The 17407-nt window shown below is 41.3% G+C and overlaps 1 protein-coding gene and 1 long non-coding RNA gene across 2 annotated transcripts; one reads left to right on the top strand and one right to left on the bottom strand.

Moving 5' to 3' along the window:
• Positions 1 to 925: 925 nt before the first annotated feature.
• fshr (follicle stimulating hormone receptor) lies at positions 926 to 8690 on the bottom strand. Its single transcript, XM_027002704.3, has 10 exons — positions 8199 to 8690; positions 5698 to 5769; positions 5049 to 5123; positions 4709 to 4783; positions 4370 to 4444; positions 4028 to 4108; positions 3829 to 3897; positions 3651 to 3725; positions 3006 to 3191; positions 926 to 2858 (listed from the first exon to the last, which is right to left on the bottom strand). Exons 1-10 carry the CDS (start codon positions 8381 to 8383, stop codon positions 1736 to 1738), a joined length of 2016 nt encoding a protein of 671 aa, XP_026858505.2. The 5' UTR covers positions 8384 to 8690; the 3' UTR covers positions 926 to 1735.
• A 3442-nt stretch (positions 8691 to 12132) lies between these two features.
• On the top strand, positions 12133 to 14716 carry LOC145651338 (uncharacterized). The gene is made up of 4 exons (XR_014117233.1): positions 12133 to 12286; positions 12487 to 12845; positions 13006 to 13057; positions 14644 to 14716. It is a non-coding gene; the product is annotated as an uncharacterized LOC145651338 (long non-coding RNA).
• Positions 14717 to 17407: the final 2691 nt, after the last annotated feature.

The raw sequence follows: 17407 nt of genomic DNA, 5'->3' as shown, positions 1-17407 counted from the left end.
CTGCACAGGGGTCTAGGCCAGTAAGCTCACTGCTCGGCTTCGCACGCGTTTATCCAAAGACACTGCAGAAATAAATCAGTGACGTATTAGGCAGCGTTAAAGAAATCCACAATAATTACATAAATAAACTGAGAAAAACAAACACATGTTTCCGTAGAACCACAGTGTTCACCTTTTTAGGAAATGCGCTGTTGATGTCTCTCTCCCTGACTGTCCGTAGCTGGGAGTCCTGCTTGTGCTGTAACGTCCAGGCTTGGCTCTGCATGCATGGTTACTGAGACACTGAACATGCTGGATGTGCTAAACGAAAGAAGGTTGATGATAAGGGGTCAAAGGGCAAGGTAGGTCAGTGTTCTCTCAGCTGAGGGTGTGATCACACATGGAGATAGTTCTGTTGATTTATGTTTAAATTAAGTCAGTGAAATAAAATTGTAGAATGGAAACCATTTAATTTGTAAAACCATTTCTAAACTCCTGAATGTAATAATACTCTTCTAAACATCTGAATATATGCATTATTGATGTTTTCTTTAATGTAAAGGGATCTTTTTGATTCTGAAATGCGTATAACCACCATAGCAGTTTAAGCAAATGATCACATGTTGATTTCTTGTCTGATCACGCAAGTCCAATCAGATTTATCAAAAAAAAACAAGTAATCTGATTGGAGCAATACATCCTGCTGTCTTGATTTTCATCTCCTTTTCTCATGGGCTTGGGAATAGTAAGATGTACTCACCTAAAACTACCAAATACCTGACATTTGTCAGAAAGAGAAAGTCTCTGACCTCCACTCCAAAGCACCTAAGTCTACAAAGAATAAAACAGGTTTGTAACTTTGTAACTGCATATGTAACTTTCATTACTAGAAAACACTATTACATCATTTGCATCATGTCATTGTTTGTACATTGTACTTACAATGTTCTAATTAGCAGTGTATTTTATTCTAATTTGTATCTGGATTATCAACTTTTACATTCAGTGGGTCAGAATTTAATGTAAAACTGTTGTTTCAAATCAAAATAATACTTGCATGGTGGAAAGAATACATAAAGAATCACTTAAGCATCACTGTACAAACTGTGCTCTTTACTTGGCAATCTACAAATGAACTTTCTATTCAGTTCAGTGAAGTAAGTGACATGATAAGGTGGGATTTTATTGCTTTCTTCCTTCAACTGAGGTGAAAGTCCAGTCATAACTTCAGAACTTGACTGGTGGGACAGCCCACACCGGGTACTAAATTTAGAAGTTGAATAACACATAGGTGTTAGTTATTTGCCCTGTGTGTATTAGAGAGCAGCAAATGTCTCACAGAAATGCTAACCTCAGTATTGTGAGTTACGCACTAGACTTAAATAAGACATTATGAAGGCAGGAGTGAGAAAAGCTCAGATACGGATACAGTTACAATTTACATGTTACTGAAATGTCTACTCTAGTGGAACATCACAAATATTTGCCTGATGAAAAGGAGAATAATATTGAAGCTGTAACATGTCATTCCTCAAAACAACCTCTCCTGATGCTCCTGATCTTAAATCTAAAAACTCACCATACTTACACTGGAAATATTAAGTTCAGAAAAAAAAAACAAGTTGTGTACATAATAGGCACTGGATCTATTTCCTTCTTTCCTGTTTGCTTTGTCCAAGCAGCACAGAATGGGATATATGTGGATGAGAGCAGCTTGCAACTTATAGCACTGGAAGGCCTGCGGGGAGGGTTGTGGTCAGTGCGGGTGAGTGACGTGCATGAGTGTACAAAGTGTCCCGTCGCCGGTCTTCGGGGCAGGCGCCCACGTGCCATTCTGCACGGACGACGTCTCCGTTCGGTAGACGTGCGCGCGGGCCTTGAAGCATCCGAAGCGGCTGGTGAGCATGAAGAAGTCCCGCTTGAAGGTCTTGGTGAAGAAGGCGTAGAGGAAGGGGTTGGCACACGAGTTGATGGGGTAGAAGAGCACCAGCAGCACCTTGGCGTGCGACACCGTGATGAGCGGCAGCTTGAGCGCCGCCGATATGGCGAAGAACGAGATGGGTGCCATGCACAGGAAGTCGGTGAAGATCAGCACGGCCATGCGTTTGGCCAGGCGCGTGTCTGCGCGGGCCGGCACGGACGCCGGCTTGCGCACGGCCAGGTAGATGCCCGTGTAGCAAGCGCACACACCGGCGAAGGCGGCCACGTTAAGCAGCAGCAGCACCACCACGTAGGCCTGTGCCCCTGGCGTCTCCACGTCCATGGGCAGGCAGATGCTGGTCTTCATGTAGCTGCTGACACCCAGCGCAGGTAGCAGGGCTGCGCCAGCGGCAAAGAGCCAGCCGGCTGCCATGGTGACGCAGGCGTGGCGCAGACGCAGCTGCCTTTCCAGCTGCATGGCGTAGGTGATGGTGTGCCAGCGCTCCAGCGTGATGGCCGTCAGCGTGTAGACGGACAGCTCACTGGCGAACACCGTGAAGAAGCCGGCGGCGTGGCAGCCCGACCCTGTCTGCCAGTCAATGCTGTGGTTGTAGTAGTGTGCGCGCGTGTGCACATCCACGCCGGCGATGGTCAGCAGGTAGAGGCCCATGCAGAGGTCGGCGAAGGCCAGGTGGCACATGAGGAAGCGGGGCACGGTCAGCTTGGAGCAGCTGGCCAGGAGCACCAGCAGCACGGCGGAGTTGCCCACGATGGCCAGCACGCTGATGAACCAGATGAGCACACGGAGAACAGTGAAGCCCATGATGTCCTCACATGGGTTGAAGGCATCGGGCTCGGGCGAGCAGGTCACCTCTGTCACTTCCCTGCAGTGCTCTTCGAAAAAGTACGGCTCCAGATTTGGGGCAGCCGGGTCATCGCACAGATGGTTCTTCTCAGACCTGTGCACACACAAAATATGAAATGCGGCACTCGGAGACATAGTGTTCCTTCGCTGAGGACAATTACAAATTAACATTTCAATTTCAAAACCATCAGTGGAGATTTTCGTTATCTAAGGCAGCCGGACATGGACCAGGTTGACCCACTTGTTCTTTTTGAAGTTCTTGAAGGCGCAGCAGTGGCTGGGGTAGGTGAGGTTGGCCTGTGTGAGCTCAGCAAACAGCTCCAACCTGGGCAGCCACTTCAGGGAGTAAACGGAGGTGGCTGTCAGTAGCTTCAGGCCCCCAAGCATACTCTCAGGCAGGGCACTGATGGCGGTGCGCGAGATGTCCCTGCAACAACCACCACATCAGTTGCACATCAAAATAACTCATCCACTCTGCCTGCTGAGTAATTTACCACACAGTATTTGGGACTTACTGTGTTATTAGTAATAAGTTATATATTGGTTAGAGTTATTAACTTTTACTGTATTCATGGTTTCTTGCTTATATTGTTTATTATTTTTAATGTAGAAGTGTTCATTTGTAATATGCTGTTTTACATGGAAATAAACACTTGGCCCCCACTTAAATAGCTTATAATGTCTGAGGCACCCAAGACCTTTGCACGGTATGTAGGTGAGTGTAACTGATCCTGGCACTGGACAGCTGGAGCAGGGACTAGATGGCTGATTTGAAGAGCAGCTCTGAGAATAACAAGGGCTGGGCTGTGAAGAGGCTCGCCCTGCAGTGTGAGATGCCAGCTGGCTGTCTGGATCTGTGTTGACTGTGAGAGCTAGCTGTGCTTACAGAACGACGGGGCCTTCTGCTCCGAGGAAGGCGTCACTGTGGATACGCCTCAGCTGCTGGTTTCCCATGAGAAACCTGAGTAGGTGGGGCGAGGGCCGCAGGCGGAGGGTTTGTAGAGAAGTTGCTATACACAAAATCGACGTTAAAAGCATCGAAACAGGCCATTCAACACACTCACAGTTTTTCCATTCTGGTACCATTGAAGGCATTTCTGTCCACTTCTGTGAGTCCGTTCTTTGTCAGTCTCCTTTTAGAAAAAGGGATACAACAACATGTTGTGCTGTAGATAATGGTATGTACAGATACAGGGGACAGGAATCGCAAGGGTGTGTGCACACAAACCTAATGATCTTAATCAAATAAAGATCTGCCCTTACAGCTCAGTTATTGTGCCACTAGTAAGCCCAAGGAAGGCGTTGCTGGGTATCAATTTGATGTGCATGTTGTCTTGTAGATCACTATTTGGCAAAAAAGCATATTGTTAGTTAAAACAAATAAAAATCGCAATACAAATGCTGTCATGCATCTATTAGAATCCAGACATTTGTTGCTTGGCTGGGTTCAGTCTGAATCTGAATAACAGCTGTGGGTTCTTTCCTATCATATGATATATACAGACATTCCCTCCAAATACAGCACATGGGCAACAAGCCAAGCCTTTAGCAAACACCCACTAATGAGCATTTATAAATGCTATGCAATACAATATAAATACATACAACAGAAATTCAAGAGCAGCAGACTGGACCTTGGAGAAGTCAGGAAGGACTAGAAGACCAGTGTTGGAAATAGTCCTGGAAACACACACACATAGTTTGCAAACACACACACATAGTGATGTTTAGCGAAAGCGGCTTGTTAACTGAACATTTCCTTTTAATTTCCTGTGAGAAATGCTTGTTTTATGCAGCAATGACCCTTGCGTGGGTCACTGCATTTCACTGAGATTTTACAGGGCTTTTAGCATAACCCACTGTAGACAGTAACTCATGTGCGAATACACCCCATTCACTCTCTGGGAGATTACAGTGAGAAAAAGAAAGAAAAGCTGAACTCACAGATATCTCAGTTTGGGAAGTTCCCAGAAGGTAGCTTTGTCCATAAGTACAAGGTTTTTTGATTTGGTAATAGTTCTGTGTGTGGAAAAAAGCAAAGTGTTTTAACCAGGTCTGTTCCTTGATTCTAAACAAATGAATCAAAAGAACAATATATGTGTAATATACTGTACCTTTTCATTATTGTTCATTTTTTTATTTTGTTCTCATGGAACAAGTTAAACACATATAGATGTGACTAAAGTCACATATATTTTTCTATCAGAAAGGAATAGCCTAGCCTGAGAATGAATACAAATGTATGAAGTGTTTCTAGCAAAGCCCTCAAAGAGCTTATACATACATCTCCTCCAGGCTGGTCAGGTCTATGAAGGCATAGGCTCCAAACCGCTGGAGGGCCCCATTCTCAGACACCATTCTAAAAAGCCAGAACACCAGTAATAATTTAACACTGGCTGCATCACCAGTACCACACAAACAACACCAGTAAGTGCTAAACGCACAATTTGATTAGAAGAATTTACATTCCTGGTAACATAATAGCGGTTCTAAACAGTTATCAACATAATGACCTTTCTGGGAAAACATCAGCACAGTATTAATCCAAAGACAATTAAATTTTCTTGGCTCTAAAGTCTACTCGTGTAAACTGAGGGTCGTGGGCATCCAGTGTTTGTATTTTTTCTTACCCTGTTGCTATATTTCTGTAATTCATATCACCTGTGTTTTGTCCCTCCTTAATACATCATGTTCTATATCAAAGACTAAACATATTCAATCAAGACTAAATACTGTGCAATTACATGCTTCTCCATAAACCTTAAATCCAGTGTTAGTCCAGTGAAATCTCTGTTGTAAAATTCAACATCTGGTTCATGATTTATAAAATATAATTATAAGAGGTGGATTTGTCATGTATTTTGCTTACTCACACACACAAACATGCACACTTGGGCCTCTCAGTAATGTGTTTGCATATGATTTCCACTCACATTCTCTTGAGCTCATGAAGAGATGAGATGGCTCTGCTTGGAAACACTGTGATCTGAGTCAGCTTGATCTCTCTGTGCACAATGAGGTTATTTCTCAGCAAATCAACAAATGATTTATTAGTCAGCAACCAGTACTTCATACCTGACAGGAGTCCAACTCTTAGTATGGAAATTCTTGCCTATTGTGTTTAAAACGTCATTCACTATTATCTGCAAAAGCCGTCACACAGTGATTTCCAATTTGAGTTCTTGCATTTATTTTTTTTTTAGTAGATTTTCCTTGATGTAACAACGGCCTTGAAGCAGCAGGTAGTAAGTTTACACCTGAGAAACATTTGAAAAGTGTTGCTTTCTCACTATTATCCTGAAGAAACAGTCTGAATAAAGTGGTGTGCATCTTGGATATTTTGAAAAGTTCAAAAGGAGATTATTTTCACCATCATCCTCTCCCTTTGAAATGAACTTTAAAAAATCCATTACTGACACTGTAATTAGGCTAATTGAAAAAATTTCCCTTTTCCCCCTTTTTTTGCTGACTGAAGTCAAAAAATAAGAATGAAGGACATTCTCAGAATGAAATACTGGCAAAGACAAACAGACTTTCATTGGGATCTGTCAGATTCTAATTTTATTTTATTTGCAAGCAGGACAAATCTGTTCTAAAGATGAAGTATGAAATGGGAGTGCTGTAAACTGCTTATAGCAAGTAATTTAAAATGTGGTAGCAAGAGGATTAGCTACACAGAGATAATAATAATAATAATAATAATAATAATAATAATAATAATAATAATAATAATAATAATAATAATAATAATAATAATAATGGACAAAGTGCTATGATGAGAACATGAAGCTCAATGTTTGGTGTCATCTTGTCTTTTGTGTCCATGTCTATCAACTGACTTGTAGAAATGGCAGAATACAACATTAAAGTTGATGGAAACAAAGACTGTGAATTGCTTACACCCTGGAAAAGATGAACAGACATGTAGCTTTGGCATTCATCTGTTTAAAAATAGGATATTTCTGTCTCTCTTATGTCTTGGGAATGTTTGTCACAAAGGCTCACATTGGTTGAAGACCAAGAATGTGTCTGCCCTGTTTGCAGTTAAGATATTATTCAGAATGAGGGAAGTCATCTGCAGCTCTGTATCCTCTCTATCAATCCCTAGTCCAGGACTGTGTGTTCCCGCCATGTTCCACTTAAGTAGCAAAATTGTATGTTTTCCAACTCATCCTGAAAGGCCCCTGCACTCCCTCAAAAATGGCTGAAGTAAAAAGTAGCCAGGCCGAACATACAGCCCTATTCTGGAAAGGCACGCAGAAAGGCAATCGTCGTGGAGTACTGTCAGCTAGGAGGGGTGAAGGGTTGTAGTCGGTTGGGCGGGTGGTGTGAGGGAGTCCGGTATGTGGGGTGAGGCAGCAAGGAGGGGTAAGGGAGTTTGGTGGGTGGGGTGGTCAGGATGAACCAGTGTAGAGGGTGGGGTGGGGTGGGGTGGGGTGGGGTGGGGTGGGCGGGGTGAGGGAGCGTGGAAGGCAATGCTAAAAGAGGTCAGTCAGAGTCAGAACTGCTGCTGAGCTGGGGAAGCAGATGTCAGAACTTGAACTCCCCTCACTCAACCTGAGTGCAAATTGCTATCACATCACAAACAGAACCCAAAACAAACTGCCTCGACTTAATGAACCTAGGAAATGTCCATGTGCTTGCTTTCTCTCTCTCTCTCTCTCACTCTCCCTTTCTGTCTCTCTCATTCACTCCTCCTCAGCAGTCAAACATGCTGAATACGCTTGATGATGCATGCAAATAGCTCTTTCTTGTGATGCATAAAAAACAAGCTGTAGTTTCTTGTGATGTGTGAAAAACAGGCTATTAAAGTCCCCCTGCCTACAGCTCAAGGCCAGGATGTGTGTGTGTGCAGGCTGATAGCCTTGAGATTGCAAAATATATCTTTCAGAACTCTCAACAGCAGCGTATTTTTGTTGTCAGTCAAATTTCCAAGCAATAACCCCAAGAGCAACCAGCTAGAAAACAATAACAGATCCTTATTGTTATATAACAGAATGTTATTATACAAAGATGACTTTTAGCAGTAAGATTTAGTAAAAATCACAAAGTTATAATTTCTCAAACTTTTTTTGTGTGTTATTAATATATACATTTATGTAGTAATAATGCACCAAATGTATACCTATGTAATAACAGCATCTTGATATTATATGCTAATTAATAAGATGAACCTAGAGATACATGAATTAAGATTTAATTTATTTTTCTTTCGTACACTGCATTTGTATGAAAGACAGTCACATGACATTAAGTTAATGCTTAATACAGGCAGGTATGTAACTGGTGTGTAAGGACAGTTTAATGGAATTCAGTGATGTTGAATGTGTGTGTGTGTGTGTGTGTGTGTGTGTGTGTGTGTGTGTGTGTGTGTGTGTGTGTGTAAGTGAGTGCGTACGTGTGTGCTGGCATGCATGTATCTGTCTGTACTCACATGTATGTGGCATTTTTTGGTATGTCCCTTGGTATCTGTTGGACTTTACTGCCAAGGCAAGCAAAGGAGCGAGTTGTCCCATTAACTGAGCAGGCCTGAGATCCCACACCTGTGCCCTGGGCATGTGCCACCAGCCCCCAGAGGCTGGAGACCAGCATTGGCATGCAGAGCAATATCTTCATCATTCTGTCCCAGGGATGGAGAAACTATTGCTCCAAATGTGCTTGCACTCTCCCTCTGTTTTTATCTTTGTTTCGCTTCCTCTGCGCTGTGACGCTGCCCTGCCTGCAGTCTCTCTGCTGACGCGCAGGCTGTAAGCTTCAGAGCAGCGCTCCGCAGCAGCCCTCCATCACCAGGGTGCACGGCCGGGCGGGCACACGGGCGTCGCTCAGGCGTCTCTTGGGCTCGGAGCTGCCTGTTTGGGGCCACCCGGGCAAGTCTGGGGCTCTGTGCTGCAGGACGTGCGGGATGCTGTGATGCTGGAAGTGTCTCGTTGAGCACTGCGCTTAGTCAGGAGTACCACAGCCAAAGCCATGGAAGACCTTGGAAGAGAGGAACTCTGATAACAAACACATGTGATGTTCACTGCTATTCCCACCCATCTTCTTCTCCTCCCTCTCTTCTTCCCCGATCGCAGCCCCACTACACTCTTTCCTCTCATTTGGTGCTAGACACCCTGCACCCACGGATGGCTACATCCAGCGCACTAATGCCAGGGTTTATCAGACAAGTGTTTCGCTGACTGCTGGCTAGTCATTTGGGAGGACCATGTGACCTATCCAGCAACACATTTTGAATGTTTCTCCACAGAAGGTATTCTACACATTAAATAAACAACAACAACAACAGCAGTAACAACAACAGCAATAATGATAATGTTTTGTACAATTAGCATGCTGTGGAGAATTGTAATGTTTTTCTATGGGATATTGCATATGTTCCTGAAGTGAGAGCATTTGAGGAAATTAGTTGACTTGAACTGTTTAGTCTTAAGAGCCTTGTTTTGTCAGACATGTGATAGTAGTGAACAGTGTGTGCCCTTGCTCTCTGCAGTAATGTCCTGTCTAGCAAGAAATTTTAGACCTAAAACAAACACAGACTATAGTACTGGTCTTTTGGTGGACACATCTAACGATGTAATTTAATTCATATGTGGCTCAGAAACTTCAGAGATAGATTTAAATGACTTGAGTCATGGCTTATGAAGTCCAGCAGTCTTTGGCCGGTAGATACAATTTTCTTTGTACAGTTTGACATTAAGCAACTAACATCAGTGGATTCTCCCATAACTCCTCCTGATCAACTCCTGATGTAGCTTGCAGGATTTGCCATGTTTAAATCTGTGTACTGCCCTCTTCCCTGCACCTGTGCAGCTGTGTCTCACTGGCTGCTCTGAGAGAGCTATGGCAGCTATGGCAGCTATGGCAACTATGGCAGCTATGGCAACTATGGCAGCTATGGCAGCTATGGCAGCTATGGCAACTATGGCAACTATGGCAGCTATGGCAGCTATGGCAACTATGGCAGCTATGGCAGCTATGGCAGCTATGGCAACTATGGCAGCTATGGCAGCTATGGCAACTATGGCAGCTATGGCAGCTATGGCAGCTATGGCAACTATGGCAGCTATGGCAGCTATGGCAGCTATGGCAGCTATGGCAACTATGGCAGCTATGGCAGCTATGGCAACTATGGCAGCTATGGCAGCTATGGCAGCTATGGCAACTATGGCAGCTATGGCAGCTATGGCAGCTATGGCAGCTATGGCAACTATGGCAGCTATGGCAGCTATGGCAGCTATGGCAGCTATGGCAGTTATGGCAGCTATGGCAACTATGGCAGCTATGGCAGCTATGGCAGCTATGGCAGTTATGGCAGCTATGGCAAAACTTGTCCCGTGTTGCAGCTTATCCCACTGCTGCAGCAAAACCGCAACCTTGGCTGCTGAGGACGTTCTCATGCTGTTTCCCATATGAAGGGTTTTTAAAATTCTCTATCAGGCCTAAAGGAGAACTCCAGCTGTGCTGGTGTTAATGGAACCTTGTATAAATATAAGGCTACATGGGGTGAACTGGAGTGATAAAATAGTTAAATGTGTTAGTGTGTGTTTTTCTGACATTGGAATAATATGATGATTTGTGTGGCACAGCTGGAGTTCCAGAAGTGTGAAGTTACACAGAAAACTGTCTTGGAAAGTTATATATAATAGCAGCCCAAGGAAGATTTTTTAAAAGTTTGCCTTCTCATCATTGTTATTAGCCAGATTAAACATGGAATATTATTGCTGTTTAGGGAGTATGCCAAGATTACTAAAAACTACAGGCGAAACTCCTTGGGAGTGAGTGATTAAGCCTGCATAATTGTCTTCTCCATCTCACTGCATTCGTATCGCTACCACATCTGTTGCTCCATTTGGCAGGGGAGCAGGGCTGGCTGGGCTAGATTCAGCTGGGTTGGAAATACAACGAGAAACAGCTAGATGAGCAACAAAGACACATGTTAGTTAATGTGGTTCATTAATGTTTGCAGCTCATTTGTAAAAAAGAGTGTTTTAATGATCCTGAGATTAAACTTACATTTAAATATGCATTTTAAAGACTAAGAATATTTTCTCTAGATGCTTGCCAGTCAAGTTCAAATGTAAACTCAGAAGTATAAGTGCATGAATGAATGTATGAGTAAATGAATTAATGAAATAATAAATGAACAAATCAGGATTGTTGAGTCTGCCTTTTCTATTTAGCTTCAGTCTACTTTTACCAAGATGGAAGTCAAGTATCTCAAGTCCCTGCTCAAAGGAGGTCCCTAAACCATGATCTAACACTTGAGTCCAGTTAGGAACTCTGTCATTATAAGGTGTAATTAATTACAGACTTAATCATTACACTGCAGTGCAGTAACTCGGGACAGTCACAACCTATGTGAGAAACACATAGTTTAATATATATGTATGGATTTTTTTTTTTCTAGTTTGTAAGCAGGTCCAGAGAAACCAAGTTAGGCAGAGGGTATTAAGATCAAGGTGCTCTTTGGGAGTTCAATCAGAATTCTTCTGTATAGTCAGCATTCCTGAGGAACAGGTGTCTCCTTTGCACTGAATCCAATAATCAGTGCCAGCTATTTATTATTTTCGCTATCTTCCACGAGAGGTCAGAAAAGTGCCATCAGAACAGGCATCTAGCTTCACCACCAGGAGGCAGCATTGGCAGATGCAGATGACAGAAGAAACCTGTTGAAATGTACATTTGCCCATGTGCACTCACCTGTTTGTTCAGCTGTTTGTTGGCATGACATAATATGCCATTGATAAATTGACATGTATGATTGGCATTCACTCTCTTTCATAATAAAAAATCTCTCTCTTACTTTACACAGGTAAAACATACAGTATGCATATTCTACACATGTAGGCACTAAACACGCAAATATGTTTTTATTATGTTTACTGTTTACTAGTTTACTAATCTCCCTGGTCATACTTGGTGCTGCGCAGAGCTTTATAACATGCTGGCCAGCTTGTTAGATTGATATTTCAATGCCTAGAGCTTTTGTACATTTTATTAACTGCCTACACACTGTGTAGAATATTTACCAGTCTAAGCACATGCTCTTTTGTCAGCTGTGTGCTTGCATGCCTCTCCTGCCTAGCTGTAGCTGATGGATGATGGATCTGGTGTTGAGGGTAAAAAAAGCACATGCAGAGACCCATGAAAAGGCAGCCAGCCTCTGGTCCTTAAGGGCTTGAGGGTTTAAATCACAAATCAGCATCAGCTCAGTGACAGTAGCGTTCTATAATGTGAAAAGTTGTATATTACAGCTGATTTTTATTAGTGGTATAATTACACATTTTTATGTTGTGTTTATTTATGGAGCAATTTGCCCTTTCCATTTGAGTGTGTTATTCAATATTCCTCCTAGATAGAGATCTCTTTCTGGAGCACCAGCAGAGAGAAAATGTGTGTCTGTCTTTGGAGACATGGTGAGATTCCCTCTGCCAGCTGCCTGATTTTCTTCACACTTTCTCCTTTATGAGAGATAAAATCCAAAGAGGGCTCAGGTGTATGGAGGAGTTATAAAGCATAATAAAGGTATTTATAACTTCTTTCTTTATTTGTGAGCACTGTGGGTATATGCAAAATAAGTCGTTATTGATGCTCTATTGATCTATTGATTTTATTCATCTTTTTTTTTTCTTCCTTTGAGGTAATTGTTTCCAGTAGACTTGCTGTTCTTAATTTGGCTGTATTATGAGCATGCACATTTGATTTGTATTCATTTTCCTTAACAGACCAATATTCCTAAATGGAGTTAGCAAGCCTGTGACCGATGCCCCCTCAGAGCTCATCACAGTGGAGCTTTCAACAGCTGCAGTAATCAGCAGCTTCCATCCAGCCTAACACTGCCCCTTTCCGGAGGTGTTGTAGCCAATGGCGTTTCTGCTTGCTAACTCCATTATACTGCTATGAAAGGAGGCTGCGGAAAATTCCGGTGAGCAAGCCGTTCCTTCACGCTCCATCACTATGCTCTTTCTTTCTCTCCTGCGCTGCTCCTCCAAATCAAACACATCAACCACATTAACTTGCCATGCCAAACAATGAAGCAAGCATTGAGGCGTAGGGAGAGGACAAAAGAGCAGAAAGGAAAGAGGTGAGCATTTTTCATTGTGAGGAGAAATAGGAACAAAATGTATGGCTACTCACAAACGCATCCAGTTTTCTTGCCTTTTAATAATAGAGAATTTCACCGAATATCGAGGACTCATTGTCTGAATTTTTGGCATGACCCTCTACCTGAACTGTGATAACAGGGGTCTTGAGGATTGCTGATGTGCTGCTGCCTGATGCCAAAGACCTCTTGAGGTAAAATTAAGACACGACTGTCTCTAAGGTACCCATAGATGCAAGCGATGTGCCTAGGAGAAGCTTGCACATCAGCCCAGTGGATGATGAATCTGAAAGTCATGGCTAAGTGTACCTCTCATATTCTTCATTGCATTGTGCCAATCCTTCCCAATCATTACACGTGGGCAGATTATAACTTCATAGCATTCACATTCTGATCTGATCAGTGGATAGGTCTGGGCCATTAATGGAAGTGGAAGAGAACGGTAGCATCCTGTGTCTAGTTGTAAGCTAGGAGATAACTCAAACGAATGGCCTGAGGTCTTGAGCAGTTTTAAAAAGGATGTCCACTGTGGTTTTCTCTGTTTGTTTTGTCACTAAGTCTTACCAGTTGCTAGGAAACAGATTGATTAGAAAACATTAAGCTGACTTTCAGCTATGAACAGGTTGTTCTTTAATACTTTTTTGCACACTCATATGTGAACATATTTTCCCGTTGTACATTCATGCTTACATGTCTGCATATCTGTAGTACGACATATTCTCTTACATAAAACCATTAGATAAGTACTTGAACATATTAACCCGACAGGTGTGACCACTGCTCCAAAATCAATGACAGGAGGTGTAGATCACATCAGCACCGAGTTCAGGAGCTTTGCACACTGAGCAGTGGAAGATCTGCCGATACGCAAACCTAAATGGAAATGCTGAAACTGTTCCCAGTTTGAGGCAGAAAGGGTTAAAATAGATCCCCACATTCAATCAGCATCTGAAGCCTTTAACGTATACATGAATCATATGAATGTGTGATGAAGGTCAGATAGGGTTAGGACTATTTCAGACGTGAAGTGCTTAATATTTTATGGCGGAATATTTTGCAGCGATAACTCTAAGCTGTTTTTCTCCTCCTCATTCAAATGCCATGATACCTTGCTCAGTACTCTATGCTCTCTACTGTACTGATGAAACTGGGTTCCTTGGTGATGCAGCTGTGATTACGAACCTGATTATTTGCAGTTTTTGTTTTACTTTGTTTCCTATTTACACTTTTTATTTTACCATTCCACCCCTTGTCCTACAACATAGCTGAGTTTTTCCCTTACTGTGATGCATAAAAAAATGTTATTGTTATTTTGTGCAGTCTTACAAGGCTGTATATTCAGCTTAACAAGATGTTCATAAACTGCCTCTGAAGGCTATTTATGCTTGAGTTGCTTTGCGTGCAACAGTGACTTGGGATGGTTTCTGGCTGAATTTATGGTCTGTTATGATACTTATTGTGAATTCCCTTCTTGGTGTTTCAGTCAAGGTTCAGTTCTTTTTCCTCTTTGAAGAGAGAATAAGAGCTTGAGAGCTTGGGTAAATCTGTTCTCTGTAGAAGTTATTCTCTAAAAAGCTATCCTTTGAGACACAAGTTACATACTGAAAAAACCTTTTTGCAGAGAAAACCCTCTTTAATTCTTGTTAACAAAACAGTGTATTTTTAACATTCAAACAGGGAATAAAATGGAATTGTAGGCTTTGATTGACAATATTTTTGTTTTGTATGGGAGGATGCAAGCAGGAATGTTTTAAATCTAAGTAAACCTTGTTTTCCTCAGGTTAACCCAAATGATTGTGGAAGTATTTGCTCCTTGGACCAGAGGAAGAAAACAAAGTCCTCATCTTGCCTGAGTAGGTAATATGTGTTTATCTTTTAGTGCCCTTGTTAACACAAGCTGGGCCAAATGACCCAGTGATAACCAGACACTACCAAACAAACTGTGATTTGGCTATAGATTTGGAGAATATTGAATGTTTCATTAAATAGTTACAAAATACCCAAATCCAAACATTCAGGACCTGACTAACAAAAAAAAGCAAAAAAAACAAAAAAACAAAAAAAAAAACGGACCACAAGGAGCAGAACAGGGAATATCAGATTGAGGAAGACTACATCTAAAAGAAAGATGTATCTGAAGACTATAAAGCACCTGGGGAAATGTAGCCCTGATAAGCAAAATTGCTAAATGGGGCTATTATAGATTACTGAATTAATCAGTAAACAATCTATTCAGAAAACGTGGAATAAAGAAAACGCTCAGGAGAAATCTGTTGCTAAAATCTGCAGCAAAGAAATATACAAGAAGGAGAGTTTCTGTCTCTGTGTTCTCCTTTTGGGGTATTTAGAGTATGTGTGTCTGTTTACGATGGTTGATAAGGACTAAGGCCTCCCTGGCAGGTGTCCATGGTTACAGCAGCAGGTCAGCCTGGCTATACGCATTACAGGTGTTAATTCATTCCCTCCACCCATCGTTTTCCCTGTCATATCTACTTTCAGAGTAGCCAAAAACTGTTCTCAAGTAAAAGTACTGTTACTTTAAAATTATAATTACTCAGGTAGAAGTAAAACTAGTCATTTAAATTATTATTTAAGTAAAAGTAAGAAAGTATCTGGTAAAAAGACTACTCAAGTAGCGAGTTACTTTATTGGAACTCATTTAATAACACTGGGCAACAAAATATATAGATATGTTTTTATCCCATAAAGATATGTGCTCCTCATAGTTCTTTTTAAATTAAATTCTGTTTTAAAGATGTTTCTCTCAGGCATGGTTTTAAAGTGAATTTTTGCAATAAGTATATATTACTTATTCATAAATAAGGCTGGTATTACAATTAAAATATGTATAATATTGAACATCCCTGTTCAGTGTCCAGTAATAGTCTGCCAACATAGATAGGCTCCACGTTTGTTAGCGGTTTTCCATAGGCCTGCTATAGGCCTACATAAGGATATGTGAGTAAAATCTGTTGTAATCTATTTGTCCTACCTAAGTACAGTAGACATCTAAAAGCAGATGGTAGATTGTGTCTGCTCTATCCCATACATGTAAATGTAAATGGAACAACAACAACAACAACAACAACTATGGTTGATAGAGATTCAGTGTGCAACAATGCTTTAAAAACAGTTGTTTTTCTTTGCTCTACATCTGTCTTACTTAGTTCACATGTTAAAACTACATAAGATTTTTCATATCAGTTAAATATTGTGCATATAACATAATTCACAAGTCACAATCATATTGGATTTGGTAATCACTTTGTGATTTGTACAGTTTCTGGGCATATTACGACCTCTTTTCCAAGGTCACTTACTAGACATTTTACTTTTCGTTATATTTACATTGAAATTAGGCGACCGATTAGTCAGACTGGCTGTCTAGCTAGATTTACTACATTGTCTGGCTAAACACTGTGCCTGTATATGTCAAAAGAAATATCAGTATATCAAATCATTAACAAACCCTAATTTTTTATAACCTTTAAACATATATAGTCTTTGTAACCTTGAAGATATGCCTTATTATGGAGTGTGCAGTCCTCGTTTTAGAGTTCAGCTGCTGCAGGTATTTTTCTGTTGCTTGTAGTTTATAGCTACATAACTATCTAGCTAGCTAGTTTTCTTAGAATATCATTATATCATTATTACATTTATAAAGTAATCATTTGAAACCTACGTCGGAAAATGTGTCTGTTCGCTGTTCCTTGTATCGGTCTACTGTCCAGTTTTCTACCTTACTGAAGTAAAGTGCCGGCACTCAGTGATCATCTTTACACCTCCCGCACTTGACAGGTTGTGGTGAAACATACAAAATGTAAAAATGTAATGGAATATAACTGAGTAAAAGTACATTTTTGACTTCGAAAATGTACTTGAGTAAAAGTACATTTGCTTTTTTAAAACAACACATAAAAGTAAAATGTTTTTCAAAAAGTTACTTATGTAAATGCAGCACATTATTACCCACCTCTGCATATCTAGCATCCTGACTTCTCCTTTTGTTTGAGATCAAATGCATCTTCTAAGATGGTGAACCTTATTTTGAGATGGGGTAGCTTATTTAATGCTGGTGCAAAACCTGAATGTCTCCAGAGAGACTTTGAAATGTGAAATGTGAAGTCCTTTCTGATCTCTCTCTGCCTCATATTAGTGTAGGTGCAAGACAGGGATAAATGATGTGGTCTTTCAGGCTCATATATGCTATAACGCTAGCTGTTTGGAGCTGTGTCTGCTGGGTAGGGTTTGGTTCATTTTAACGTGCAGCTTACTTTAGTGTTAGCTCAGCCTAGTTTAGTTTTATCGGTGTTTCCTACTTATGGTCCTACACTCACACAGCATATTAATCTTTTTTGCTGCTCCATCATTACTGATTCAAACTTTAATTAACATGTTGTTTGTGCCCTGAATTACATGAATTGAACCAGATTAAATACTAAGATGTGTTGCAGGGGAAATCAAAAAGTACTGGGAGTCCCAGTATTGGTACTGGGAAAGCACTGCTCTAAACATATCACTTGTCACTTAATAATGGTCGTGTC

This window comes from Electrophorus electricus, chromosome 15, assembly GCF_041902795.1.
Source record: "Electrophorus electricus isolate QZ-2024a chromosome 15, ASM4190279v1, whole genome shotgun sequence".
Classification (NCBI taxonomy): domain Eukaryota; kingdom Metazoa; phylum Chordata; class Actinopteri; order Gymnotiformes; family Gymnotidae; genus Electrophorus; species Electrophorus electricus.
The sequence above is the reverse complement of the archived record's forward strand: the minus strand, read 5'-3'. Positions and strand labels throughout refer to the sequence as shown.

Excerpts from the sequence above, each read along its gene's own strand:
- fshr (XM_027002704.3), bottom strand. The coding sequence starts at position 8,383 with ATGATGAAGATATTGCTCTGCATGCCAATGCTGGTCTCCAGCCTCTGG. Across the intron at positions 4,445-4,708 it reads CTTCCCAAACTGAGATATCT|GACTATTTCCAACACTGGTC; the intron begins GTGAGTTCAGCT and ends GTGTGTTTCCAG. Across the intron at positions 3,726-3,828 it reads GGTACCAGAATGGAAAAACT|GTTTCTCATGGGAAACCAGC; the intron begins GTGAGTGTGTTG and ends CCACCTACTCAG.